General features: G+C 43.4%; 2 protein-coding genes across 6 annotated transcripts; one reads left to right on the top strand and one right to left on the bottom strand.

The window, feature by feature from the left end:
* Positions 1 to 39: 39 nt before the first annotated feature.
* On the top strand, positions 40 to 9,453 carry srpx2 (sushi-repeat containing protein X-linked 2). Of its 2 annotated transcripts, none has more exons than XM_055888706.1 (10): positions 40 to 1,508; positions 4,838 to 4,918; positions 5,131 to 5,322; positions 5,443 to 5,619; positions 6,533 to 6,656; positions 6,754 to 6,875; positions 7,321 to 7,500; positions 7,638 to 7,771; positions 8,143 to 8,261; positions 8,361 to 9,453. In XM_055888706.1, the coding sequence occupies exons 1-10, from the start codon at positions 1,439 to 1,441 to the stop codon at positions 8,539 to 8,541; spliced, it is 1,380 nt and encodes a 459-aa protein (XP_055744681.1). In that variant the 5' UTR covers positions 40 to 1,438; the 3' UTR covers positions 8,542 to 9,453. The 2 variants fall into 2 exon arrangements, with proteins under 2 accessions (XP_055744681.1, XP_055744680.1); XM_055888705.1 differs by having other exon boundaries at positions 42 to 1,508; positions 8,140 to 8,261.
* Positions 8,838 to 27,141, bottom strand: LOC129827653 (synaptotagmin-like protein 4). Of its 4 annotated transcripts, XM_055888689.1 has the most exons (18): positions 26,956 to 27,141; positions 26,620 to 26,671; positions 16,241 to 16,417; positions 15,748 to 15,963; positions 15,283 to 15,392; positions 14,914 to 15,031; positions 14,640 to 14,786; positions 14,438 to 14,537; positions 14,155 to 14,260; positions 13,929 to 14,017; positions 13,700 to 13,792; positions 13,103 to 13,281; positions 11,860 to 11,962; positions 11,336 to 11,497; positions 11,057 to 11,159; positions 10,826 to 10,952; positions 10,439 to 10,641; positions 8,838 to 9,875 (listed from the first exon to the last, which is right to left on the bottom strand). In XM_055888689.1, exons 3-18 carry the CDS (start codon positions 16,357 to 16,359, stop codon positions 9,727 to 9,729), a joined length of 2,124 nt encoding a protein of 707 aa, XP_055744664.1. In that variant the 5' UTR covers positions 16,360 to 16,417; positions 26,620 to 26,671; positions 26,956 to 27,141; the 3' UTR covers positions 8,838 to 9,726. The 4 variants fall into 4 exon arrangements, with proteins under 4 accessions (XP_055744664.1, XP_055744662.1, XP_055744665.1 ...); XM_055888687.1 differs by lacking the exon at positions 26,620 to 26,671; XM_055888690.1 differs by lacking the exon at positions 26,620 to 26,671 and having other exon boundaries at positions 14,170 to 14,260.

The raw sequence follows: 27,141 nt of genomic DNA, 5'->3' as shown, positions 1-27,141 counted from the left end.
GTCACTGATCCAGATTCACTTTCCTGTGAGGAAAAAGTTAATTTCCTAGGATTTATGGGAAGTTTTATATTCGCTTGTATTTATGATGTTCCAAAATAATATAATAGAACAGAATATAGTAACTTAATTTTTCACAGAGGAAACGTCAGTTGTGGCTAATCGGATGAGACAGTATACACATGACAAATACAAACGCTACAAGATACAAGAGTAATGCTGCTATACACGTGCAGCAATAACAAAGCGTTCTTCTTACCGTTTCGGTAAAAAGCTGAGGGATAGGGCTGGAGAAATGCAACCACTCTCAAATTCATAGATATAACTATCGATGCAAGGACTGACCATCCATGATATCAAAATTATAGTTTTGAGGTGATATAGTTGTTGTTTACATTAATATGTTTGCAAACATTGGAGTGAAACAAGCTTATATTTTGGGTTCTGATTGGGTGCGACAGTTGAACTAAGCTCATTGGGTATTTATACGTTATATTCTTCAAGAATCAAATGGGCAAATGTCATTAATTAAGTCCAAAAATGGATGAAGCAACTGCAGATTGCCCCTTTAAATACACTTAAAATGCGTACAGTCTTCAGGGTGAAAACTCAAGTCTTTATCTCGTAAAACCAAGGCAGACACTAGTGGGCTATCAGCATCAGCAGCCTGTGGCTTTTTAATAGACATGTAGTTATTGTGACTTTAGCCGGGAATAGCATGTCCGGAACTAGCACGTCCGACTTGCTGCGAACTGGTTGAACGCTGGTTTCAATCGCTGATTGGCGCTTTAATATATAATTTATTTTCCCCTCTTGCGTGCGCAGTTAGCCCAACCAGTCGGCAGATCGCGCTATTATTCTTTTTACGTCGTTTGGGCTAGTGTGCGGTCAGCAACATGATTGACAGTTTCAATATCCTACAGCTGCAAAAAGGATGCTGCATTTTGATTGTTGAATATATGATTTATTTCAGTATGTGGATTTGAACATCTCTCATTGGTGTACTCAGAAAACAGGAAATCCATTGCGAATTCCTATCGATTTTAGTGCAAACATTATTATAATTATTTAACCACTGGTGGGTTAGGGCTGTATCATAGTCCTTTATGGTAGCCCTTATAAGTAGTCCAACAACCCCGCCTAGCGGTAATTTCTCCAACAGTAAATGTGATAAACGAGGAGGATTTTGTCAGTAAAAATTGTCGCAAGGCTGGGTTGTCTGGAGCGTTGGTGGGATTATTCTTGATTTAGAGAGATAAAACAAAAACAACGCTAATGATTTTGTCAGTAAACAAAAAAACGATTAAATTAATTGACGGTTTCATTATTGCCTTCAAATTTTCTGCGCTGTATGTTAGTCAATGGTCTCCACCTTGGCTACAGTAGATGCCCAGTGGAACCACTTTTAATCTGAATATTTGCGCTTCAAGACCGTGTTGGCATGTCACGATTCCACATCCTTTTCCTCTTCACGCTGACCTTTATTAGAGAGCTGCTGGGACACGATGAAGGTAAGATTTAGATACACTGCACTTTGACTTAGACTATTAATATGTTTCTTTACTCACAGTTTAAACTTTACATTAGCATTGATGTACAACATGTATGCACATGTTATTCTATACCTGATGTTGCATAATCAGTTATGATTTGGACACTCTCAAACTATACTTTTGTAAACTACTATAAAATCATTAATTTCCTTGTCAGTCTCATCTATGGTCCATGATACAGTCCATGCAATGGGGAGTGAGGACATACCTCCATCACCACAGTTATAGGGCAGTAAATAGAATGTAGCTGTAGTGGCATCTTTAGAGGGAACTGACAGAATACAAAGAGAGCATGGGGTATTTCCTGAAAAGAAACTCATCCACTCTTGTAACATTCTTTTTCAGTTAAGAAGGAGAGAGCAAAGAAGCCCAAATATGCCAATTATGCATTTTGTCATGAATATATACATTTTGTAGGTGAATAGAAGTCCTCACTATAGTTACCTGTGTTTGTTATCTGATGTTGGGTATGTCACCCCCTTTCAGACCCCTGTAATTACAACTCCAATCACAGACAAATGACTGAGTGTGCATGGACCAGCTGTGTCAAGGCCCTAATTTAACCCCTACAAGACAGTGATTTGAGTCACCTCAGATCCACCCAAACTCATACCTACTGCCAGTTGATAACAAAGCGAAAATCTAGTCGGCTAATGGATTGATTCTGGCTATGTCTCACCATTGCTATTATCACACATTCTCGTCATTTACGACTTCTCCAACTGAAATACAACGGTTGCTAATTGGGAATGGCCTTTCTAAACCTCAGCATGAGAATATATCAATTGAAGTACAGTTGGACTGCAGTGAATAGTGGGCTTGTGAAATCCACCCCCTCCAATATGACTCATTTCTCCTAGCTGGATGTTCTCCCTGCAGTGGTCATTGCATGTCTTCCTGGTAAAGTAACCGTCTCACTGGGAGCTGTTGGACGTGTGCCAGGCTGGTCTCACTGTGATGCACGTTGTGTCAGAGTCTGCCTTTTTACAACCTCACCGTCATCAGGCGGCCACAGCAGCAGCCTGCATTAGTGCTTTAATGGAAAATAGGCTGTTAGGGTGAAGAGGTGTTTGACTACTAATGTCTACCATGATGAGACATGTTGCAAAGGATTTCAATCACTGCAGAATGATTGTTGATTGGAGAATGGTTGGAGCATGTTTAACTATAAGTTGATGTTTAAATATTATTGTACAACTGCTGCTGAAATGTAAACTATCTTGAATACCGAAGAGTCTGTTTATAGACAGTAAATTAAAGATTATCCTCACTTGGATTTGCTAACATGAGAGAGACTCGAGTGATAGAAATATACTGGCATGTTTTTATGTTATTCAGTCAGACTAGAAAAAAGGCATTTGATGAAAAGTGTTGTAACATCAATCATTGTAACTTCTTCCAGTGGAAGTTTAGCAGTTTATTGCAAGTGCTCAAATTACTAACATTAGAAACTTTATTGAGTTGTGTCACCATGAATTAAATTTTCATTGGTCTAAATTAAAAATAATGACTCATTATCTATCCCTGTAAGCTGGGCAAGCTATTCTAATATCTGAACCAATTTGTTGTTTCAAATACTCAGGGATAATACTCAGCTCAAAAAACCCTCAAATCTGGCAGCCCTCTTTCTAAACAGTAGAGTCTCTTATAAATATCCTTCAGGGGATTATGTTCGTGAAATAGGCTAGACCACAAGTGAGGGGAAAGAATGAGGGTGTTAAGGGAGACCTACTGTATGGAAAGTTAGATTCAGCTCTGAGGTTTAAAGATACAGTGTAGCGCTAAGTAGGCAAAAAGAGATGTTAACAGCTTTAGACCCAGTACTAACTAGTAATTACATTTAAAATGGAGTAGGGGACTTCTGCTTGCCATCTTCATGTCATGATTTCAGTGCACATTCAGCAATGTGTGCCCAGTTAAGTAATTTCCCTACACTCTTTACTATTACCTTTTACTTCCATGTGATGCTAAAACACTTTTACGTTGCGATAAATGAAACGTCAGCCAACTAGAAAGTCAGTCTTTTGTCAGAAACATACTGGTTTGACTGGACTTCGGTTTTGGATCCAAACCCCTGGAGAGGTTTTTTCCCTTATTGGAAATCCAGGTGTTAAATAGGAAGCTGGCTCAGGAAGGGACCAGAAACCAGGTTGTGCGGAACTGAGACTTTGTGGAAAAACCATTAGCATGCCAAAATACTTTCTCTGCGTGACCTATATTCCACTCTTCATGTTCTACTTCAAAATCATTTGATATTCATCACAAATAAGCATAATAAATACAAAAGTAGGTTTATGAGTGGGAAAGAACAGTACATGTCGTCCATCAAATCAAATTTATTTATATAGCCCTTACATCAGCTGATATCTCAAAGTGCTGTACAGAAACCCAGCCTAAAACCCCAAACAGCAAGGAATGCAGGTGTAGAAGCACGGTGGCTAGGAAAAACTCCCTAGAAAGGCCAAAACCTAAGAAGAAACCTAGAGAGGAACCAGGCTATGACGGGTGGCCTGTCCTCTTCTGGCTGTGCCGGGTGGAGATTATAACAGAACATGACCAAGATGTTCAAATGTTCATAAATGACCAGCATGGTCAAATAATAATAATCACAGTAGTTGTCGAGGGTGCAACAGGTCAGCACCTCAGGAGTAAATGTCAGTTGGCTTTTCATAGCCGTTCATTGAGAGTATCTCTACCGCTCCTGCTGTCTCTAGAGAGTTGAAAACTGCAGGTCTGGGACAGGTAGCACGTCCGGCGAACAGGTCAGGGTTCCATAGCCGCAGGCAGAACAGTTGAAACTTGAGCAGCAGCACGGCCAGGTGGACTGGGGACAGCAAGGCGTCATCATGCCAGGTAGTCCTGGAGCATGGTCCTCGGGCTCAGGTCCTCCGAGAGAGAGAAAGAGAGAATTAGAGAGAGCATACTTAAATTCACACAGGACACCGGATAAGACAGGAGAAATACTCCAGATATAACAGACTGACCCTAGCCCCCTGACACATAAACTACTGCAGCATAAATACTGGAGGCTGAGACAGGAGGGGTCAGGAGACATGATACCCCCGGACAGGGCCAAACAGGCAGGATATAACCCCACACACTTTGCCAAAGCACAGCCCCCACACCACTAGAAGGATATCTTCAACCAACTTACCATCCTGAGACAAGGCCGAGTATAGCCATAAGTATAGTCCATAACTACATTAGTGGCCAACAAATGGTTTTATTTTGTTTTATGCCTTGTTGCTATGACTGATCAGAGCTAATAAGTCTGTCATTGGTTTCAGGCTCTGAAACCACACTGCACAGCAGCTACAATGAGGTTGTTCCAGAGGAGGAGTACTACACTCCCCAACTGGACTACATGAGTAAGTTAGGAGAACCACACAGTCACAACACTAACATTAGGAATAAGCTTGTCATAATGTAAGTGGACACTTACACTGAATTGGAAATCTATGTACCCCACATCACTGTTTTGAAATCAGTATCACTTGATACTTGGGTCAATTGGGTCTGTAGCACACTGGTCTTGGCGCTGTGTTCCAGTGTGTGATTAAACAGTGTTGTTTCGATGCAGATCCAAGATGGTGTCACTTTTTGAGCCTGGCCAATGGGGATGTGACCTGCCACTCCCCCCGTGGAGGGAACTACCGCAGCACCCTGGGCACCCTCTGCGAGATGACCTGTGACCGCGGCTACAAGCTGCTGGGCAGAACCTCTGTGCAGTGCATGCCCAACCGCCGTTGGTCTGGGACCAGTCACTGCCGCCGTAAGTACAGACAGATACATGTTATCTATTGTTAATGAAAAAGGACCTAAGTTTTCTTTAGAAAAACCTCCATAGGAGTAATTTGTATCTCTTTTTAACTATGGTGTGTTGACTCCACAGAGGTTCGTTGCAACGCGCTGCACCTGATCTGGCACGGCACGTACCACTGCACCCAGGGATACATGGTGGACTCCAGGTGTGATTACATCTGTGAGCCGGGGTACCGGATAGAGGGGGACCACTCTCGCACCTGTCTGGTTGGGGGGTCCTGGAGTGGGGCAGAGCCCATCTGTGAAGGTACAGCCTACACAGTGCCTCCAGAAAGTATTCACACCCCTTGACTTATTCCATATTTTGTTGTGTTGCAGCCTGAATTCAAAATAGATTATCTATTTCTTTCTCACCAATATAGACACAGTACCTCATAATGACAGAGTGAAAACACATCTTTAGAAATGTTTGAAAATAAAATACAGAAATATCTCATTTACATAAGCATTCACACCCGAGTCAATACATGTTAGAATCAGCTTTGGCAGTGATTACAGCTGTGAGTCTTTCTGGCTAAGTCTCTAAGAGCTTTGCACACCTGGATTGTACAATATTATTTTCAAAATTCTTCAAGCTCTGTCAAATTGGTTGTGGATCATTGCTAGACAACCATTTAAGTGTTTCCATATATTTTCAAGCATATTAAAGTCAAAACTGTAACTCGGCAGCATTCACTGTCTTCTTGGTAAGTAACACTAGTGTAGATTTGACCTTGGTGTTTTAGGTTATTGTCCTGATGAAAGGTGAATTCATCTCCCAGTGTTTGTTGGAAAGCAGACTGAACTAGGTTTTCCTCTTGGATTTTGCCTTTGCTTAGCTCTATTCCATTTCTTTTTTATCCTGAAAAACTCCCCAGTGCTTAATGATTGCAAGCATATGTTTGTTTGTTTCTTTCATAGGCCTGGGCAGCTCCCCATGGGCATGTCTCCCACAACACAAACACAACACAGATAGATACTCATCTAGTGCCTCTCTTTCCACATGTTTCATTTCCTTCTTTTGTCTTTGACTCAAGACCAAGACATATTTCTAAACTTCAAAGTTCCCTTCCCTCAAGAGGAATTGATTCAGTTGACCAAGACCAACAGATGTTAACATTTAACAAAAAAAAGTATGTATTATTGTTCTTCACTGGTTTACCAAACTGATGTTGTTTCAGATCATGATCCTCCCAAAATAAAGTGTCCCCTGTCCCGGGTGAAGGTCACAGAGCCTGGGAAACTAACCACCAGAGTGTCCTGGGACCCACCGGTTGCCACGGATACTGCTGATAAAACATTAGAGTATGTCAGTCCTTTTTTACTGCATTTTCCCCTCTCCTCTTCTTCCCCTTTGCTTTATCTGGAGGTGAAACGTGTGGTTTTTTGTGTCTGTTTGCAGTGTAACGCTGATAGGCCAGCGGCCAGATAGCAACTTTAAAGAGGGGATAAACATTATCCGGTACACAGCACACGACCAAGCCAGGAACAGGGCTGCCTGCAAGTTCATTGTTCGGGTTGAGGGTAAGACATCACTGTCAATGTCAGACACAATGACCTGACATTGGACAAGAGCAAAACCCATACTTACAGGACAAACACATTATACAAACAAACATTCAACGTTCAACTGATACATTTCACCACGCAACTAAGTACTGGATTTTTCTTTTTACAGAGTATAAATCTAATTCCTTCAGTGACAAACAATAACCATATTTCCCTTATGGAGAACTTCTATAAACCCTTTATAGACATCCATGAGTCATCATATCAGTACTGTTAGTGTGTACTGTTTGAAGATGGCTGCTATGGGCCCGTATTCACCTAGATTCTCAGAGTAGAAGTGCTGATCTAGGATCAGGTCCCCCCTGTTCATATGATCTTATTTATTATGATCTAAACAACATAACTGAACATAGATCAGCAATTGGTTTGTGAATACAGGCTTTGCTCTCGCTCTCCCCAGTCAGGAGGTGTCCAGTCCTCAAGACCCCTCTCCATGGTTACCTCACCTGTGACTCTGACGGGAACAACTACGGGGCGGTGTGCGAGTACCACTGTGACGGGGGCCACGAGAGGCGGGGGACCTCCCGCCGAGTCTGCCAGTTCGACCGCAGCTGGACTGAGGCCCCCGCCGAGTGTGTCAGTTAGTATAGAGAGCCAATGACAGAGAATGACCTTCTGAAAGACCTTCTGGTTTGTTGTGTTCGCAATTTAACTCATACATGTAAAGTGATTACACCAACAATGCACTGTTTTTTTATTGTGTGCGCGCGCATGTAGCAATGGAGTTTAAAACAGATGTGAACACAGCATCTGCCCTCCTGGACCAGTTCTATGACAAGAGGAGGCTTCTGATCGTGTCGGCACCTAACGTAGCCCATGGAGACTACAAGCTCCAGAACCTTATGGTGCAGGTGAGTCAAGAGACTGTATTCAACAGCGCCAGAAACGTAATGTGTCATTGGTAAATGAACCGACTGATCTAGATTGAGTAGTTATTTAGGAGGCAAGGTGATCTATAGATCTGTTCGTCTCGACTCACCTTTAAAGTCATTTGCAATGTCATACGTGCCCAGAATGACAGCTGGATGGTTAGGGCATTATCTGCTAGTCAGGGAAATGTTGCATTCAACTTACTTTTACTTAGTCCTTCATTCCTATGTGGAAGGTAAGGCTTCCACAAGAGAGCGCCACTGCTAGCTACTACGGGATTTAATACAAATGAAATATAAGCAGCTTGTTTTTATGATTGTGACCATGCTTGGGGTGTTTTCATGCCTAGAAGGCAGATTGTGGTCTGGACCTACGACAAGTGACGGTGATTGAGCTGCTAGGTTCCCCCCCTCGAGAAGTGGGCCGCATCAAAGGACGTCACCTGGACACTGAGGTCATCGAGGGTCTGAGGTAAGGGGATCTCGCATAATCATGTTGGCTGCACTCCCATCTTCAAATACACCATCACTGACTTGACACTAAATGGTTCTGGTGCTGTATGTTGTACAGGCAGGCTTTCAGGATCTCCAGATCCTACTTCAACATGGTGCTGTTGGACAAGGATGGTTTGGACCACGAGAGATTCATCACTCCCACCACATCCGATGAGCTCTTCTCATACATCGACAATAACCTGTTGGATGAAGAAGAACGACGTCGGCTGGAGTTGCACACAGACTACTGTGACTAAGACAGTGGTTTGGGGAGGTCAGACACTTATGTAGATAGCAAAGCTTTTTCCTCTGCACTAAGTAGAGATACAATCATGGACACCGGGGTGGCCCAGAACAGAGAGAGAAACAAGGAAACACGCAGGTAACAGCTCTGTTAGTGAAATGTTTCCACTGGCTGATAGATAATGATCTGATAAGATTTAGAGATAGAGATAGCCTGTTTTTACACGTCTAAAAGTATAGAAACATATGTACGCATCTTTTTTTACTTCACTACCCATACTGCACTGTAACAAACGTAGATGATTACAGGTTTAGGCATTTCACATATTTATTAGGTGAATGAATAAAATATTTGATACAGCCATAGCAGTGGAGGCTGCTGAGGGGAGGACGGTTCATAACAGCTGGAACGGAGAGAGTGGAATGGCATCAAACCATGTGTTTGATACCGTTCCACTTATTTCGCTCCAGTCATTACCACAATCCTGTCCTCCCCAATTAAGGTGCCACCAACCTCCTGTGAGCCATAGTAAAAGCAAACTTGACTCGAGTTACAGTATGAAAGATAATGACATTTACTTTCAAGACTATAAATAAGAGGATAGAGGTTGAGAAATAAAGTTGGTCATTTTTAGTGCAACGGATCATATTTACATACATATTTCAATGTACCACATGCTTGACATCCCTATCACAGGTACAGTAGTTTATATTTGATTGCCATGAAGCACCACACAAGATGTGATATGGACCAAAAATGGACACAATTTTTCAGTGCCTTTGAGTGCAACAGAGATTCAGCCTGAAACTGAAAACCCCCATGAAGCACCCTAGTTAATAATGAATGGTTTGCTGATCATGGATGGAATTTAGCTTGAAGAAATATGTGAAAAAAATGTCAATTAAACATGAGTTGTTGAATTTGATCAACTCTTTGGTTAGTGCTGTTTATGATTTTAAAAAGCATTTGCATGATTAAACACACAACCTGCATTCAAACATATGAAATGATACATCTGCTAGCAAATACCTGAAGACCTCAGATGAATTTACTATATATGCTTTCAAAAGCACTTCTTTTGGTGCTTGCGGTTAGACACAGCTGTGATAGTCTTTTGGTTACAGATAATAATGGTGATAAAAAGTTGAGGGATTGCCCTTTGTCAATTGCTCTTCTCCCAGGTTATGAGGTGGAGTCCTCACTTGCTCTTGTTCTTGCCCATAGAGGAGCGTAATGGAAGAGAGCCCTCTGCCCACGAGTCAGGGTATTGCATCATCTTCTGCCACAGAGACACCTCCTCCCCTGTTGAGTCCGCCTCCACTTCCTCCTTGCCAACCTTCAGTGTGGCTGAAAAGTAGGGCAACAGAAATGCAGTGAACTAAAGTAGGTCTGACCTGTCCACACAATACAGGAGCCCTAAGCATAGTGTGAGATTTGGGATTTCACTGTTTTGAAGCGATTTTAACAATGGGCCGACTGCCTATCACCAGAGGAGTTGTGCCAGTAACCTGCTGAATCAAATCCCTGAGCTGACAAGGTAAAAATCTGTCGTTCTGCCCCTGAGCAAGGCAGTTAACCCACTGTTTCCCGGGCGCCGATAACATGGATGTCAATTAAGGCAGCCGCTTGCACCTCTCTGATTCAGAGGGGTTGGGTAAATGCAGAAACACATTTCAGTTGAATGCATTCAGTTGTACAATTGACTAAATATCCCCCTTTCCCTTTTAGATGTTTGACCTCTGAGGTAGCTTTTCTTTACTACCAACTTTAACATCGGCAAAATAGGTGACCTGCAACGGAATGATAAATATTGAATCAAACATTTAGAAACGGAAGAGGAATACTGCCAATGGATACTTCCCTACCATAACACTTCCCCTCCATAAATCAACAAGGTGTTGTGTCATTACCTGTGCTGAGTCGAACCCCACCCAGGAAGTCATTACTGGAGATGGCCTCCCGGTCCCACACGGTCAGCTCCAGACACGTCTTACTCAGCTGGTCCAGGGTCAGGTCTTTGTACACAAATGTGTGGTCGTAGTGAGGGTTCAGAGTCTTCTTCACCACCAGAGTCTTCCTCTTAGTGGACTTGGACTTCGATGGCAACAAGTATCTAGGGTTAAAGCATAATGAGTGAAAACTATTACATTTTGATGAAGGCCAGGGGGCTGAACAATGTTTTTAATTCTAGTAATCAATAAAGTATGTATTCTTATTAAAATGAGTGAGAGTTGCACCCTCTCCTGAGTGAGAATGATGAATGAGTGAGTGAATGTGAAATCATGCCAAAAGCTAACCCTTTCACAAAGGAATCCGACGTGTCCCCTGCTTTCATTGGCGTCAGGTTCTTGGCCTCTTTGATCAAGACGTGCAATTCCCCTCCCTCCTCCGTCTTTGACTTGTTGCCTAGAGAAAGAGTCTTGCCTAGGGGGGATAATGGTGTCAGACAGCCACTGGTAAGGATTTGAAACACAGACAGTGCCGACAGCTTTTCTGTTCCTCTGTTCTGTCGACACTGGCAGTCCTACCTTTAGTCTTCTCAGTGGGTGGTTTCTTAGACGAGACGTACTTCAGGGAAATCACCAGTTCTCCTTTGTACTGAGAGAAGGCAGAGGACTGCAGTGGTGATGCCTATGAAGAGAAGAACAGCTGAGGTAAAACCACTAAACTACAGGTTAATAATGTATACTGTAGATTAGAAATACATTTAAATGATTGATGTGTAGGGCCTGGAGTTTGTTCCAACCATGACACCTGATCAGGAACAACTCTGAGCCCTAGTGATGATGGCGACTACTCAGGCTTACTTTTCCCATGAGCGCCACACACTCCTCGTGTTGGCCATCGAGGTCCCTGCAGTCCAGAGGCACCTCTACCTCTCCCAGGAAGGCATTACGGCCCAAGCGGTCATGGTGCCAGACAGAGAGCTGGAGGGAACGAGTGAGCACCTGGGAGCGACTGATGGAGAACTGGAGGAGAAGGGGAAAAGTGTGAGGGAGTGGCAGGACAACGTCAACATCAAACCCTTCCCTCACTGACATCTTTAGAGTTTCTCCTTCCACCCTCTCTGGCCTTCACATCCGAGTTCTCTGTTCTGTATACTCAGTGAATTAAAAAAGGGCAGAAACAAAATCAATATTTGTTTGCCGTTTACTAAAAGCAATAAACTCTTTATCTTGAATGTCAACATCAATCTTACTGCCTAGTGAAAGTGGAGGAATTATCGACTTAATGACCAGCCATTGAGCCAGACAAGTAATAAGGGATTTGTCCACAGCCCAGGTTCATCAGTGTCCATCTAATTCTACTGCAGTTCCAGAGAGTCCATCACCTTTAGGGTCTCATTGTAGGTGGGGTCCACTGTGTTTCGTTTGATGCTGGTTTTCTTTTTACCCATGCGAGACTTGTCAGGGAGAAGATAGCACTTGACATACCTGCAAGACAAAACAACATGAGAATAATATTTTTCAACAAGTTAAAGCCCCCATACAATCTTGGTAATTGTGTTTTTTAAATCATCACAGCATGTCAAATCACCGTGTGCACGTTTATTTAATGAAAATAACTCCAAGATATATGTTTTATCATTTATTTCCCTGAGCCTCCTTCGGCCCTTGAAATTCTCACTCTGATCATGTGAGCGTGAGGAAACAAATTTGAATACATTTACATGCAAAGCCCTGATTGGCTGATATGATGTCTAGAGCCCACCCCCTTACCCAGATGAACAGCCATTGGTCTATTATAATCAATCACATTGTGATGTCATGATATAGGCCAAAGGTTTCATCCTACCTGAAAAGGCTGAAATTCCAGACATTATTTTCAAATAGCTCTTACACAAAAAGGGCACTATCATCATTTTCAAAATGTCTGTGTTATTTTCGCCCTCACAGTGTATCAGCAAAACAACTGTAAAGTCACGTAATGTGCACTGCCCCTTTAAAGAGTTCAAATTAATATTAATAGTCCTGCAATTAGGGCTGGTATCATCATAGCCCTACCTGCAATACCGATAAACTATTTTGACTACAAAAAATGTGCCTACATTTCCAGAATACAAATTAAAAATTGTATTCTGTTGAAATAAATGTAAAACCTTCCCTTTGGAACTCTGACAAATGACCTCTGGGTACATCAAAAATGTTGTAAACAGGACAGGGTCTTATCTAAGATGATCTACGTTATGTCATACACTAATAGCACTGAAGTGTGTGTTTAGAGTAAACAACAGGATTACTGGGAATCATTTTCTACAGCGCTGCTCATCTACTGTCATCATGAAAAGAAGACAGGAAACCCATGGAAGGGTGTTTGTCTCACTTTAAGGAGTGGGGGTGTACTCTCACTGTTGGCAATGACATGATATAATGCATCCGAATATTGTAAAACAGCTTAGTTGAAATACAATTCCAGATAGGCGTCAACCATTACTTTTATCCATCCTGTGTTTTCAGATGAGGGGGATATGAAGGAGAGGAAACAAAAGGAAGAAGCGTCTTTACACTATTGAGATGCACCCATCAATTCCTACTGAGACAACTATTAGACCCTAGTCCCGAGAGGACACTCACGGGTTGGAACGCTGGCGTGTGGCGTCCCCGTGGGCCAGCGAGTGGCACTCCTTGACGAGGACGGCCAGGCTATGGGTGGTGTCATCGTAGCTGAGAGAGAACACGATGTCCCCGCTCACCTCCACGCAGTCATAATCTCCTGCCTCACTGTAAATACTCATCAGACTCCCCAGTGTACTCTGTGGTGGACACATACACAATTCACCAAGTAGCTGTTAGTAGTTAGTTCAACTGCATTGATATTGGATACAATTCTACAACCTGGACGAGAAAGGTAAACGTAGCGTATCCAATCAAGAAACAAACTTGTTCCTGGAAAGGCGCACAAACGAGGCCGAAACTGTGAAAATGAAAGTCAGGTCACAGTCAAATTGTCCTGCCCTGAAGCAATTTTGAGCTTGAGGCTTTGTTGCCATAGTAACTTAATTAGGCAGCAGCTCACACACGAACCAGGATATCCTGAATTGTCTCAAAAAAAAGTTGTGTGGTTGACTTATCAATTCTGTTTCTAAAAATATCTTCAGGGACTAAAACTGGTATCACACACCCTAACTAGAACCTATGAAAATAAATCCATGTGATTCTCACTTATCTTACCTTGGAGCCGCGAAGATTTGAGGTACTTGAGCCCACTGTCTTTCTATGGATGCTCACCAAGTTATCAATGTCCTCATCATCCTCCTCGTCATCCTGCAATGACAACAAGCAAATTTGAACTCATGCAAAAGACAACGCAACTGCATTTCTCATCAATACTAAGAAGTATTTTATAGTATAGTGAACCATTATGCCTCAGTGTATTATGAGGAAGTGGGCTTCTGCTCACCGGCACATTGAGGCCAGGCACAGACTTGCTTCTGTCACCCATAGAGCCCTCCGATACTTCCTTACGCAGGTCCAGCACAGATGTGAATTCTGATTGAAACCCATGAAGACATTAAATGAGCATGCCTTCATTTACTCAAGCAGGCCTGAAGCCCTTAAAAAGAACATTATTTAATTATAGCTTGGGAATCAGAACTACTGAGACGACCGACACACAAGAGTCTCACCGGAGGGTTTCTGACCTTGTCTGACGCTCTTCTTGAACAGCCCGTCATCTTCCAATAAGATAGACCCTGTGCAGGGACTTGCACTACGACGATTCACTACGGAGGACTATGGAAAGAGACAGGGGTTACAGTCAGGTGTGACAGTATAATATGTATTGGCTGGAGACATGAGGATGACAGGGTTAGGGTCAATTCCATTTTTTACCAAGTGGACTTTTTATTTCCCAATTTGACTGTGCTGAAATGTAACTAATCCCAACACCTGATAGATGTGTAAACTCACCGTGTCTAAGTTGGAGCTGTGGATACCTGTGCTTTCTATTTTGACTGGAATACTGGACACACTGGAACCTGCTGGACTGGACCGACCCGTGCTCTTCTTCCTGGATCATAAACGCCATTCATAATAAGGAGCCATCCCAATAGAAGTCTCGTTAGCATGTAGCGCTAATGCCATAGGCCTATTTTTTGGGATGTAGACTTACATTGGTAAGAAAGGAGTCCCAAGAGAGGGCTCCGTCTCTGTCCTGACAGTGTTCGGGCTGGCTTTCTCTGCAGATTTAGTGTCACTGCGCTGGTACTGTTGCTTCTTCTCAACTGCCGCTGGTTCTTCTGAAACTTTGTCTGTCGGACTGTGAAAATGACAATGAGTGTCAAAGTTCTACTGAGTTGAAACTCCATCCACATATTAAAGTAACTGCGTCACACTCTAATGATCGTGAAGCCTGTGTTGTCCACCCAGATATAAAGAGGACTCACTACTTGTTGGAGGCCGCTAGGTCAATCAGTCTGGGTCGGGGAACAGGAATGGTCGGCTGGCCGGGTTTCAACTCTGTACTCTTCAACAGTTGCTCTCCCATGGTCTCCCTCTTCCTCACTAAAACAGAACACAGAGCTTTAGCATGACAGACAACTGGTAGCATGCTGTCAATTGTGCAATTCAAAAAGTACATGAACAAAAGCTATGCAGTAATGGAGCTTCCCACATATCAATATTGAAACTGAGTAGAGGAATTAGGACAAATTCCTATGCTGTCACAACATTGACATTTCATTCTGCACCAGAAGTGAGAGTTTTTAAGTTTCCAACTGAACAGAGCAATGCCCACATCAGTTTCCTGGACTCACATGGGGACCTCTTTTTGAGGGAAGCTCTCACTATGTCGTGTCCAGGGGTGGTGGAGAAGCGGTTGACTCGCTGGTCATAAAACCAGTCTCCAGTGCACTTCTTTAGATCACTGGAGAAAGTCACACCACACGTTGTTACCACCACGTTAACACATCATGGATCAAATATATGGACCAAACACGAAGAGTAACATGCTGACATTGCAAAAACTCCGCATTGTTGTCAAAATAGACAAAATGATACAAAATTCGACACCAGTTTAGAATGCAACAGATATGCATAGCGGATCCACATCATGTAAACCCGCTTAAATCCTTGTCCTCTCCTCGAGCGGCGTTCTACAGCGAGATGCTTTAAAACATATGATATCACGCTTTGCATATAGATACAGCAAACACAGGGATCCTGGTCATGCTAAAGGACAGGGTGGGGTAACATACAGTACAGAGAAATGGGACTCTTACGCCTCTTTGGCACACACACTGCACACCCAGGATCCATTGGGGCGCACTGTGCGGCAGTTGCGGCACACTTGGTGTTTACATGCCCTACATTGGCTGGAGCTGGCAGACAGTCGACCCAGTGGTTCCTGGCAGCGACCGCAGCTGCGCTCACTGTACCTCCCACTGCTGCGCTTGGCCCCCTTCCTCTTTATGTCCAGCAGCTCTGTCTTCAGCTTGCTGAAACACAGGGAAGGAAGACGTTGGTTAGACTCTCGCCTGTTGGTGTCTGTGTTGAAATCTTTGCCTAACTGGATGTTAAGTCTAAAAGTGACTTCCTCCTTCATCTGCACTAATGTGAAATACTGAGCAGATGAGGTGAAAGCTAAATTCCCACCAGCATCCACTGTATTGCTTTCACCTGTCCTGTTTTTTCCCAGATCTGTGCAGAAGAGAGACAAGGAGGAGGAAGCCACTTTAGGACTATTGAGATGCAGCCGGGGAGGAGAGTTCTCACCGGACACGCTGTTCCTCGGCCTGCCTCAGCTCCTCGTCCCGCCGCAACACCTCCAGGATCAGCTCCCGCTCCGAGTCGGTCAGGAAGGCCATGTTGATCATGTCTGCAGCCTGTGGCATGGCACCTCCGTCCCAGACTAACCTCCTCAGGGATAGTCAGCCTAGAACAGACAGGCTCCTGCTAGCCAAAGAGCAGACCAGGGCTTAGTCCAGAAGGCATGAAATGGGAATATATGATTTTATCTCTCTATAAGTTGTCCTTTCTGCTTGAAAATGCTTTTCTCCTGCATTACCAAGCACTGTAGCTACCATTTAAAAATCACTCTCATGATGTCATACTAGATATACTGTAGAATAATATAGAATTCTACGCTCTTAGTCACTTAACAATGTTTACATATCTGGTATTACTCATCTCATGTGTATATACTGTTTTCTATACTACAGTATCTCATAAACTTAATGCTTACATAACTCATCTCATATGTATATACTGTTCATTTCTATACTATTCTACTGCATCCTAGTTCGTTCCGCTCTGACATCGCTTGTCCGTATGTACAGTTGAAGTCAGAAGTTTAAGTGTATTTGGCTAAGGTAAACTCTGTTTTTCACAATTCCTGACATTTAATCCTTGTAAATTTTCCCTGTCTTAAGTCAGTTAGGATCACCACTTTAAGAATGTTAAATGTCAGAATAATAGTAGAGAGAATTATTTATTTCAGCTTGTATTTCTTTCATCACATTCCCAGTGGGTCAGAAGTTTACATACACTCAATTAGTATTTGGTAGCATTGCCTTTAAATTGTTTAACTTGGGTCAAACATTCCAGGTAGCCTTCCACAAGCTTCCCACAATAAGTAGGGTGAATTTTTGCCCATTGCTCCTGACCGAGCTGGTGTAACTGAGTCAGGTTTGTAGGCCCCCTTGCTCGCACACGCTTTTTCAGTCCTGCCCAAAATTTTTCCAGCGGATGAGGTCAGGGCTTTGTGATGGTCACGCTGATACCTTGACTTTGTTGTCCTTAAGCCATTTGGCCACAACTTTGGAAGTACGCTTGGGGTCATTGTCTGTTTGGAAGACCCATTTGCGACCAAGCTTTAACTTCCTGACGGATGTCTTGAGATGTTGCTTCAACATATTCACATATTATTCACATATCTCAAAAAAGTATGATCTTTGTCTCCAGGTGCAGTTGCAAACCGTAGTCTGGCTTTTTTATGGCGGTTTGGGAGCAGTGGCTTCTTCGTTGCTGAGTGGCCTATCCGGTTATGTCGATATAGGACTCGTTTTACTGTGGATATAGATAATGTTGTACCTGTTTCCTCCAGAATCTTCACAAGGTCCTTTGCTGTTGTTCTGGGATTGATTTGCACTTCTCACACTTTTTTTATATTTGCGTACTATTGTTTGTACAGATGAACGTGGTACCTTCAGGCATTTGGAAATTGCTCCCAAGGATGAACCAGACTTGTGGAGGTCTACAATTTTTTTTCTGAGGTCTTGGCTGATTTCTTTAGATTTTCCCATGATGTGAAGTAAAGAGGCACTATGTTTGAAGGTAGGCCTTGAAATACATCCACAGATACACCTCCAATTGACTCAAATGATGTAAATTAGCCTATCAGAAGCTTCTAAAGCCATGACACCATTTTCTGGAATATTCCAAGCTGTTTAAAGTATGTAAACTTTTGACGCACTGGAATTGTGATACAGTGAATTATAAGTGAAATAATCTGTCTGTAAACAATTGTTGGAAAAATGACTTGTGCCATGCACAAAGTAGATGTCCTAACCGACTTGCCAACACTATAGTTTGTTAACAAGACATTTGTGGAGTGTTTGAAAACTGAGTTTTAATGACTCCAACTTAAGTGTATGTAAACCTCCGAATTCAACTTTATATAGTCTTATTTCATTCCTACTTAGCTTTGTGTGTATTGGGTATATATTGTGTAATTTGTTATATATTACTGCACTTTCGGAGCTAGAAGCACAAGCATTTCGCTACACCCACAATAACATCTGCTAATCACATGTATGTGACCAATAAAATGTGATTTGATCACAGCGAAAACCATTGTAAGTCCCATCTAATCCCAAACATCAGCAGCACTGAAGATGGAGTAAAACTGACAGAGGCTTCTTTATCCCCAGCTAAAGTCCATTTGATGGAGGAGCCACTTTCAGTACATAAGCCACAACCTCACATAAGGTGCAGGCTACTCAGTCAGACAGAGCACAACATGACAGTGGACCCCTGCAGGAAAGAGAGTGTGTTCAAACAGTGGAGGGCTTGCTGTGAGGGGAGAGGACAGAGACAGGTAGAGAACCCATGAGCGGAGGGCTTGCTGTGAGGGGAGAGGCCGGGGAACAGGTAAAGAGCCCATGAGCGGAGAGCTTGATGTGAGGGGAGAGGCCGGGGAACAGGTAAAGAGCCCATGAGCGGAGAGCTTGCTGTGAGGGGAGAGGCCGGGGAACAGGTAAAGAGCCCATGAGCGGAGGGCTTGATGTGAGTGGAAAGGCCGGGGAACAGGTAGAGAACCCATGAGCGGAGAGCTTGCTGTGAGGGGAGAGGCCGGGGAACAGGTAAAGAGCCCATGAGCGGAGGGCTTGATGTGAGGGGAGAGGCCGGGGAACAGGTAAAGAGCCCATGAGCGGAGGGCTTGCTGTGAGGGGAGAGGACGGAGACAGGTAGAGAACCCATGAGCGGAGGGCTTGCTGTGAGGGGAGAGGACGGAGACAGGTAGAGAACCCATGAGCGGAGGGCTTGCTGTGAGGGGAGAGGACGGAGACAGGTAGAGAACCCATGAGCGGAGGGCTTGCTGTGAGGGGAGAGGACGGAGACAGGTTGCGAGCAGGCATTTACCACAGCACTTTTTATTTGGTGTAATAAAAAAATGTAAGCAAAAGCGTTGAACAGGGACTATGTGCTTCTTATCAGAGTGCTGCAGTTTGTGTGTGTGTTTTTTATTTGATTTATGTCACCTTTATTTAACAAGGTAGGCTAGTTGAGAACAAGATCTCATTTACAACTGCGACCTGGCCAAGATAGTTCAAAGCAGTGCGATAAACAACACAGAGTGACACATGGAATAAACAAACATACAGTCAATAATACAATAGAGAAAAAAAAGTATATACAGTGTGTGCAAATGAGGTAAGATAAGGGAGGTAAGGCAATAAAAAAGGCCATAGTGGCGAAATAATTACAATTTAGCAATTAAACACTGGAGTGATAAATGTGCAGAAGATGAATGTGCAAGTAGAGATACTGGGGTGCAAAGGAGCAAAAATGTCATTAAAATAACAGTATGGGGATGAGGTAGTTGGATGGGCTGTTTACAGATGGGGTATGTACAGGTGCAGTGATCTGTGAGCTGCTCTGACAGCTGGTGCTTAAAGTTAGTGAATCGTGAGGGAGATATGGGTCTCCAGCTTCAGTGACTTTTGCAATTCGTTCCGGTCATTGGCAGCAGAGAACTGGAAGGAAAGGCGGTCAAAGGAGATGTTGGCTTTGGGGGTGACCAGTGAAATATACCTGCTGGAGCGCGTGCTACGGGTGGGTGGTGCTATGGTGACCAGTGAGCGGAGATAAGGTGGGGCTTTACCTAGCAAAGATTTATAGATGACCTGGAGCCAGTGGGTTTGGTGACGAATATGAAGCGAGGGCCAGCCAACGAGAGCATACAGGTCGCAGTGGTAGGTAGTATATGGGGCTTTGGTGACAAAACGGATGGCACTGTGATAGACTACATCCAATTTGCTGAGTAGAGTGTTGGGGGCTATTTTGTAAATGACATCGCCGAAGCCAAGGATCGGTAGGATAGTCAGTTTTACGTTTGGCAGCATGAGTGAAGGATACTTTGTTGAGAAATAGGAAGCCGAGCCTAGATTTAATTTTGGATTGGCGATGCTTAATGTGAGTCTGGAAGGAGAGTTTACAGTCTAACCGGACACCTAGGTATTTGTAGTTGTCAACATATTCTAAGTCAGAACCGTCCAGAGTAGTGATGCTGGACGGGCGGGCAGCGATCGGTTGAAGAGCATGCATTTAGTTTTACTTGCATTTAAGAACAGTTGGAGGCCACAGAAGGAGAGTTGTATGGCATTGAAGCTCATCTGGAGTTTAGTTAACACAGTGTCCAAAGAAGGGCCAGAAGTATACAGAATGGTGTCGTCTGCATGTACAGGTGGATCAGAGAATGACCAGCAGCAAGAGCGACATCATTGATGTATTCATAGAAAAGAGTCAGCCCGAGAATTGAACCCTGTGGCACCCCCATAGAGAATGCCAGAGGTCTGGAAAACAGGCCCTCCGATTTGACACACTGAACTCTGTCTGAGAAGTAGTTGGTGAACCAGGCGAGGCAGTCATTTGAGAAACCAAGGCTGTTGAGTCTGCCGATAAGAATGTGGTGATTGACAGAGTCGGTCCAGGCCGATGAATACAGCTGCACAGTATTGTCTCTTATCGATGGCGGTTATGATATCGTTTAGGACCTTGAGTGTGGCTGAGGTGCACCCATGACCAGTTCGGAAACCAGATTGCATAGCGGAGAAGGTACGGTAGGATTTGAAATGGTCGGTGATCTGTTTGTTAACTTGGCTTTCGAAGACCTTAGAAAGGCAGGGTAGGATAGATATAGGTCTGTAGCAGTTTGGGTCTAGGGTGTCTCCCCCTTTGAAGAGGGGGATGACCGCGGCAGCTTTCCAATCGTTGGGGATCTCAGACGATACGAAAAAGAGAAGTTGAACAGGCTAGTAATAGGGGTTGCAACAATTTTGGCTGATAATTTTAGAAGGAGAGGGTTGTCTATTCCTGCTGATTTGTAGGGGTCCAGATTTTGCAGCTCTTTCAGAACATTAACTATCTGGATTTTTGTGAAGGAGAAATGAGGGAGGCTTGGGCAAGTTGCTGTGGGGGTGCAGGGCTGTTGACCAGGGTAGGGGTAGCCAGGTAGAAAGCATGGCCAGCTGTAGAAAAATGCTTTTTGAAATTCTCAATTATCGTGGATTTATCAGTGGTGACAGTGTTTCCTAGCTTCAGTGCAGTGGGCAGCTGGGAGGAGGTGCTCTTATTCTCCATGGACTTTAGTGTCCCAGAACTTTGAGTTTGTGCTACAGGATGCAAATTTCTGTTTGAAAAAGCTAGCCTTAGCTTTCCTAACTGCCTGTGTATATTGGTTCCTAACCTCCCTGAAAAGTTGCATATCGCGGGGCCTATTTGATGCTAATGCCGTACGTCACAGAATGTTTTTGTGCTGGTCAAGGGCAATCAGGTCTGGAGTGAACCATGGGCTATATCTGTTCCTGGTTCAATTTTTTTTGAATTGGGCATGCTTATTTAAGATGGTGAGGAAGGCACTTTTAAAGAATAACCAGGCATCTTCTACTGATGGAATGAGGTCAATATCCTTCCAGGATACCCGGGCCAGGTCGATTAGAAAGGCCTGCTCGCTGAAGTGTTTTAGGGAGCGTTTGACAGTGATGAGGGGTGGTCGTTTGACCACAGACCCATTACAGACGCAAGCAATGAGGCAGTGATCGCTGAGATCCTGGTTGAAGACAGCAGAGGTGTATTTGGAGGGCAGGTTTGTTAGGATGATATCTATGAGGGTGCCTGTGTTTACGGATTTGGGGTTGTTCCTGGTAGGTTCATTGATAATTTGTGTGAGATTGAGGGTATCAAGTTTAGATTGTAGGATGGTCGGGGTGTTAAGCATGCCCCAGTGTAGGTCACCTAGCAGCATGAGCTCTGAAGATAGATGGGGGAAATCAATTCACATATGGAGTCCAGGGCACAGCTGGGGGCAGAAGGTGGTCTATAGCAAGCGGCAACGGTGAGAGACTTGTTTCTGGAAAGGTGGATTTTTTAAAGTAGAAGCTCAAATTGTTTGGGCACAGACCTGGATAGTAAGACAGAACTCTGCAGGCTAACTCCGCCCCCTTTGGCAGTTCTATCTTGTCGGAAAATGTTATAGTTAGGGACAAAAATGTCAGGGTTTTTGGTGGCCTTCCTAAGCCATTATTCAGACACAGCTAGGACATCCGGGTTTTTACGGTTACAGAAGTCAACTACTGAGAGGGCCTGGGAAATGGGAGTGGAGCTAGGCACTGCAGGGCCTGGATGAACCTCTACATCACCAGAGGAGGAGTAGGATAAGGGTACGGCTAAGGGCTATAAGAACTGGTCGTCTAATATGTTCGGGACAGAGTAAAAGGAGCAGGTTTCTGGGCGCGGTAGAATAGCTTCAAAGCATAATGTACAGACAAAGGTATGGTAGGATATGAATACAGTTGAGGTAAACCTAGGCATTGAGTGACGATGAGAGGTATTTTCTCTAGAGACATCAATTAAACCAGGTGAGGTCACCGCATGTGTGGGAGGTAGGACAAGAGGGTTACCTGTGGCATATTGAGCAGGGCTGGAGGCTCTACAGTGAAATAAGACAATAATCACTAACCAAAACAGCAATGGACAAGGCATATTGGCGTTAGGGAGGCATGCATAGCCGAGTGATCATAGGGTCCAATGAGTAGCTGGGCGGATTGGAGACACGGCGATTCAGACAGCTAGCGGGCCGGGGATAGTAGAAGGGCCTTTGAGGGACGTCGCGATGGAAGAAATCTGTTGTTGTAGCCCTCTCATGCGGTTACGTCGGCAGACCAGTCGTGATGGATCAGCAGGGGTCCGTGTAGTAAAAGGATCCAGGCCAATTGGCAAAATAGGTATAGTAGCCCAAGAAATTGACTACTTCAGCTAACAGTTAGGTATGCTCTAGTCAGCTAGCGGGCCACGGCTAGCAGGCTAGCAGATGTGCATTCAGGGGACGTCGCGACGAAGGAGCCACTTGGGGGGAAAAAACTCAGGCAGATTACGTCGGTAGTCCAGTCGTGATGGATCGGCAATAAAAGGGGTCCAGGCCAATTGGCAAAATAGGTAATGTAGCCCAATGAGTGGCTGATGGTCCTCTTCAGCCAGCCGGGAGATGGGCCTAGCATAGGCTAGCTCCAGGCTAATTGGTGCTTGCTTTGGGACAGGGGCGTTAGCCAGGAGAAGCCAATCGGATAGCAGCTAGCTAGCTGCGATGATCCAGGTGAAGAGGTTCAGAGCACATTGGGTGAGGCAGGTTGCAGGAGAGTATGTTGAAGTTAAGAAAAATATATGCGAAGAAAAAAGATACATAAAGATATATACACGAGACATGACAAGACGAAGACATCAGACTGCTATGACATCTTGGATATGTGTGTGTGTGTGTGTGTGTGTGTCTTGACTAATCAGATTCAAAGTAATCAAAGGTCAGGCTTGGCGCAGGTCTACAGAAAGCAGAGCACTTTCCTTCCGTTTAGCAAATGGGAAAATAACTCACTCCCGACAGACAGACACAATCAAACACTCTCTACAGTAAGAGCCTACACCAAAACATAAGCGATCTGATATGCTGCATCAGTCTGATCAGCTGGAGGCCTATGTGCCCGGTCCCATCTGGCCAGGGAAACAAAGCAGTATAGCCTAAGCCAATTTATTTCTGTTAAGAGAACATTTTAATATTCAAAACTTCTGTTGGCTAAGCTACCTAGACCTTTTTAATCCCAAAATTTGTGACTGGAATTAATCAAATGAACAAATAGTGATGACATGTGCATTAACACAGTCTAGCCTGTGTAACTTTTTAATTATAGGCTTTACACAGGGTTATAATTTGTAAAAAAATTGGGCACCGCCCATTCCCATCGCTGGGCCTACATGATGCAACCCTGCATATAGCAAGCACTGCCCTGTTAGTTCTATTGTCCAATCACAGCTGTCTCTGTGTCTCCCCTGTTAGTCTAGTTTTAAAATAGAATACATATGAACAAATACATAGTTGCTACTGTTTGACATGGTTTTCTATTCAAATCAAATTTTATTAGTCCCATGAGCCGAATACAAGTGTAGACCTTAGAGTGAAATGCTTACTTACGAGCCCCTAACCAACAATGCAGTTTAAAAACCATACGGATAAGAAGAAATAAAAGTAACAAGTAATTAAAGAGGGAAGATGAACTGCTGCTACAGGGAAATACATTTTCCCAGGAGTTAAAACTATGTGACCAGATTAGAAAAACTCTCGTCCTTATAGACCATATAAAACCGTTTTTTTTGCAACTGATTAATCACTATTTGATACCCTACACAGAAATTGACTTTAAAGTCTGAAAGGCACTTTCTCATTGGCCAAGTCAACAGTATTTTTTGGTTGCCTGAAAAAAATGGGAAAATAGTTGTTTACACGCAGAACTTAAAACATCAGGCAGGACATTGCCACTAGATTGGCTGACAATGGTTGCTGATACGTAACCCTACCTTAAATGCTTGCTAGCACCCGCGAGGGCGAAGCTAGAACAGCTAGGTAAGTTACCGCTATATAGTGTATCTCAAATCAAACTTTAATCACATGCACAGAATACAACAAGTGCAGACCTTACCGTGAAATGCTTACTTACAAGCCCTTAACCAACAGTGCAGTTCAAGAAAGAGTTAAGAAAATATGTACCAAATAAACTAAAGTGAAACATTATAAAAAGTAACAATAAAGAGGCTATATAAAGGGAATACCGGTACCGGGTCAATGTGCGGGGGTACAGGTTAGTCGAGGTAATTTGTACATGGAGGTAGGGATGAAGTTACTATATTACAATTTAGCAGATTAACACTGGAGTGATAAATGAGCAGATGATGATGATGGACTAGGCGGTGTCAGAAGAAGGCCCCAAAAATTGTCAGAGAATCCAGTCACTCAAGTCATAGATTGTTTTCTCTGATACTGCACAGCAAACGGTACTGGAGCGCCAAGTCAAGGACCAAAAGGCTCCTTAACAGTTTCTACCCCCAAAACATAAGACTGCTGAACAATTAATCAAACGGCCACAGGATTATTTGTTTTGTACGCTGCTGCTGCTGCTGCTATTTATCTATGCATAGTCACTTCACCCCTACCTCCATGTACAAATTACCTCGACTAACCTGCACATTGACCCGGTCCCGGTATCCGGAGTCTCTGACAATTTTTGGGGCCTTCTTCTGACACCACCTAGTACATCCTCATCTGCTCATTTATCACTCCAGTGTTAATCTGCTAAATTGTAATTATTCGCTCCTATGGCCTATTTATTGCCTACCTCCTCATGCCTTTTGCACACACTGTATATAGACTTTCTTTTTTCTACTGTGTCATTGACTTGTTTATTGTGTTATTGGCTTGTTTATTGTTTACTGACACAAACATATATCAACATGTTTTACATAAAGATAACGTTTTTAATTTCAGCATGGTAAAATAGGAAGGGACATGGGAAAATAGTCTCCAGCTAATCTTATTTTGACAGACACTGGCACACACATATACAGTATTGGGAATGATAAAGTAGGACTAATAGGATCCTTGTGTTTTTAAACCCCATAGGGAACCTCTCTGTCCGGGTGAAAGGTTGCTTGGAGGAATGGGAACAGGAAAGGAAAAAACAACACGAGCTCAGCATTATCGCAGGGTCCCACCCTCTAAGGACACAGAACGGCGGGTGGAAAGCACTGGTTGAACCATTTGTTTAATCCTGACATCAAGCCTGTCATCGGCCATGTTCCAGTCATGAGCTTCAAGCTCCAGTTGAGTCCAGCGCCTCAGAAGACGTTGAATAATGTTGAGAATGAGTTGAAGAAACAGGAAAAACACATTTCTTGATTTCAATCATTTGCATTGAAAAGGTCACTAACACAGGGTTGTTGTGCTATGCTATGTCACTCGTGGGGGAGGAAACTTCGTCATTGTTTGAACGCTTGAGGCTAATCGACTCACGCTTGAGTAGTGTACAATACCTGTAGGGCAGCTCAGTTCAGAAGAAGGCTGTTAATGTCAAGGAAATTGTATGAATAGCAACGTTAGTAGGAATTATGTGGTTGTAGGAAAACCTCCACTAAAAGTGTTTTTCCGGGGCATTTTGTGTTTATAGGCTATACAAAATAATTATAATTCCAATTGAACAATCCATGAGAATAGTATAGTATGTGCAATTTCCTGGACAGTTACTCAATATGGAATGGATAACAAAATCTGTCGTCACCTTATTGGGCAAATGGTTATTTGGCTCGGCTTGTAAATATATCTAAAAATAAAGTAGGGCTATAGGCTACAACAAAACAAAATGTAGCTTAAACAATCTAATGGATGGATTTAATGTTGGCAACACATCCAGTTTGGAAAAAAGCAGAGTTGTTTATCATCACACATGATCTGAAGACAACCCGACATAAGAAATGCATCTGAATGAGTGAACGCACATATAGTTCATGTTAGATAAAAGGTATTTTAGTAACAGTCCAGATTGTTTCATTACCTTGAAGAAAAACGTAAACTTTACTCCGACTGTGATCCGAATCAATTCACCACTTTATTTCCACAATCCAGGAAGGGAGGACGTAAAAAAAGAGAGAATAGAATAGGCGCGTTTTAGAGCAGACTGGTAGCGGGCAAAACAAGTGGCATATAGTTTCTGCGCAATGTCGATGAATGGAGTATAGTAAAGAATTCCAAAGCGAGGTTTCCCGTGTCAGGAAGACGTCTTCAGCAATTAACTGTTGTGCGTAAAATAACTTTCATTTAAACTGTAATTAAATACAACAGTTTGAATGCATGTTATAGATCAGAATGAATCACGACAAACTCAACGTACCTCTCTACCCTTTGCTGCAATGTGTCGTCTTGACTCCTTCCCAGTCTAACTCCCCGTCTCTCCTTCCTGCATTCTGAAACTTGACTTTCAGTGTTGGTGGTTAGAAATCTAAAATCCCGGAAGATATGGAACGGTTGTGACAGCGGTGGTGCGGCAGAGGTACAGAATTTTTCCGCAACAGGTGCA

The sequence above is a fragment of the Salvelinus fontinalis genome, chromosome 29, assembly GCF_029448725.1.
Source record: "Salvelinus fontinalis isolate EN_2023a chromosome 29, ASM2944872v1, whole genome shotgun sequence".
NCBI lineage: Eukaryota > Metazoa > Chordata > Actinopteri > Salmoniformes > Salmonidae > Salvelinus > Salvelinus fontinalis.
Note: the sequence above shows the minus strand (reverse complement) of the source record. Positions and strands in the feature narration are given on the sequence as shown.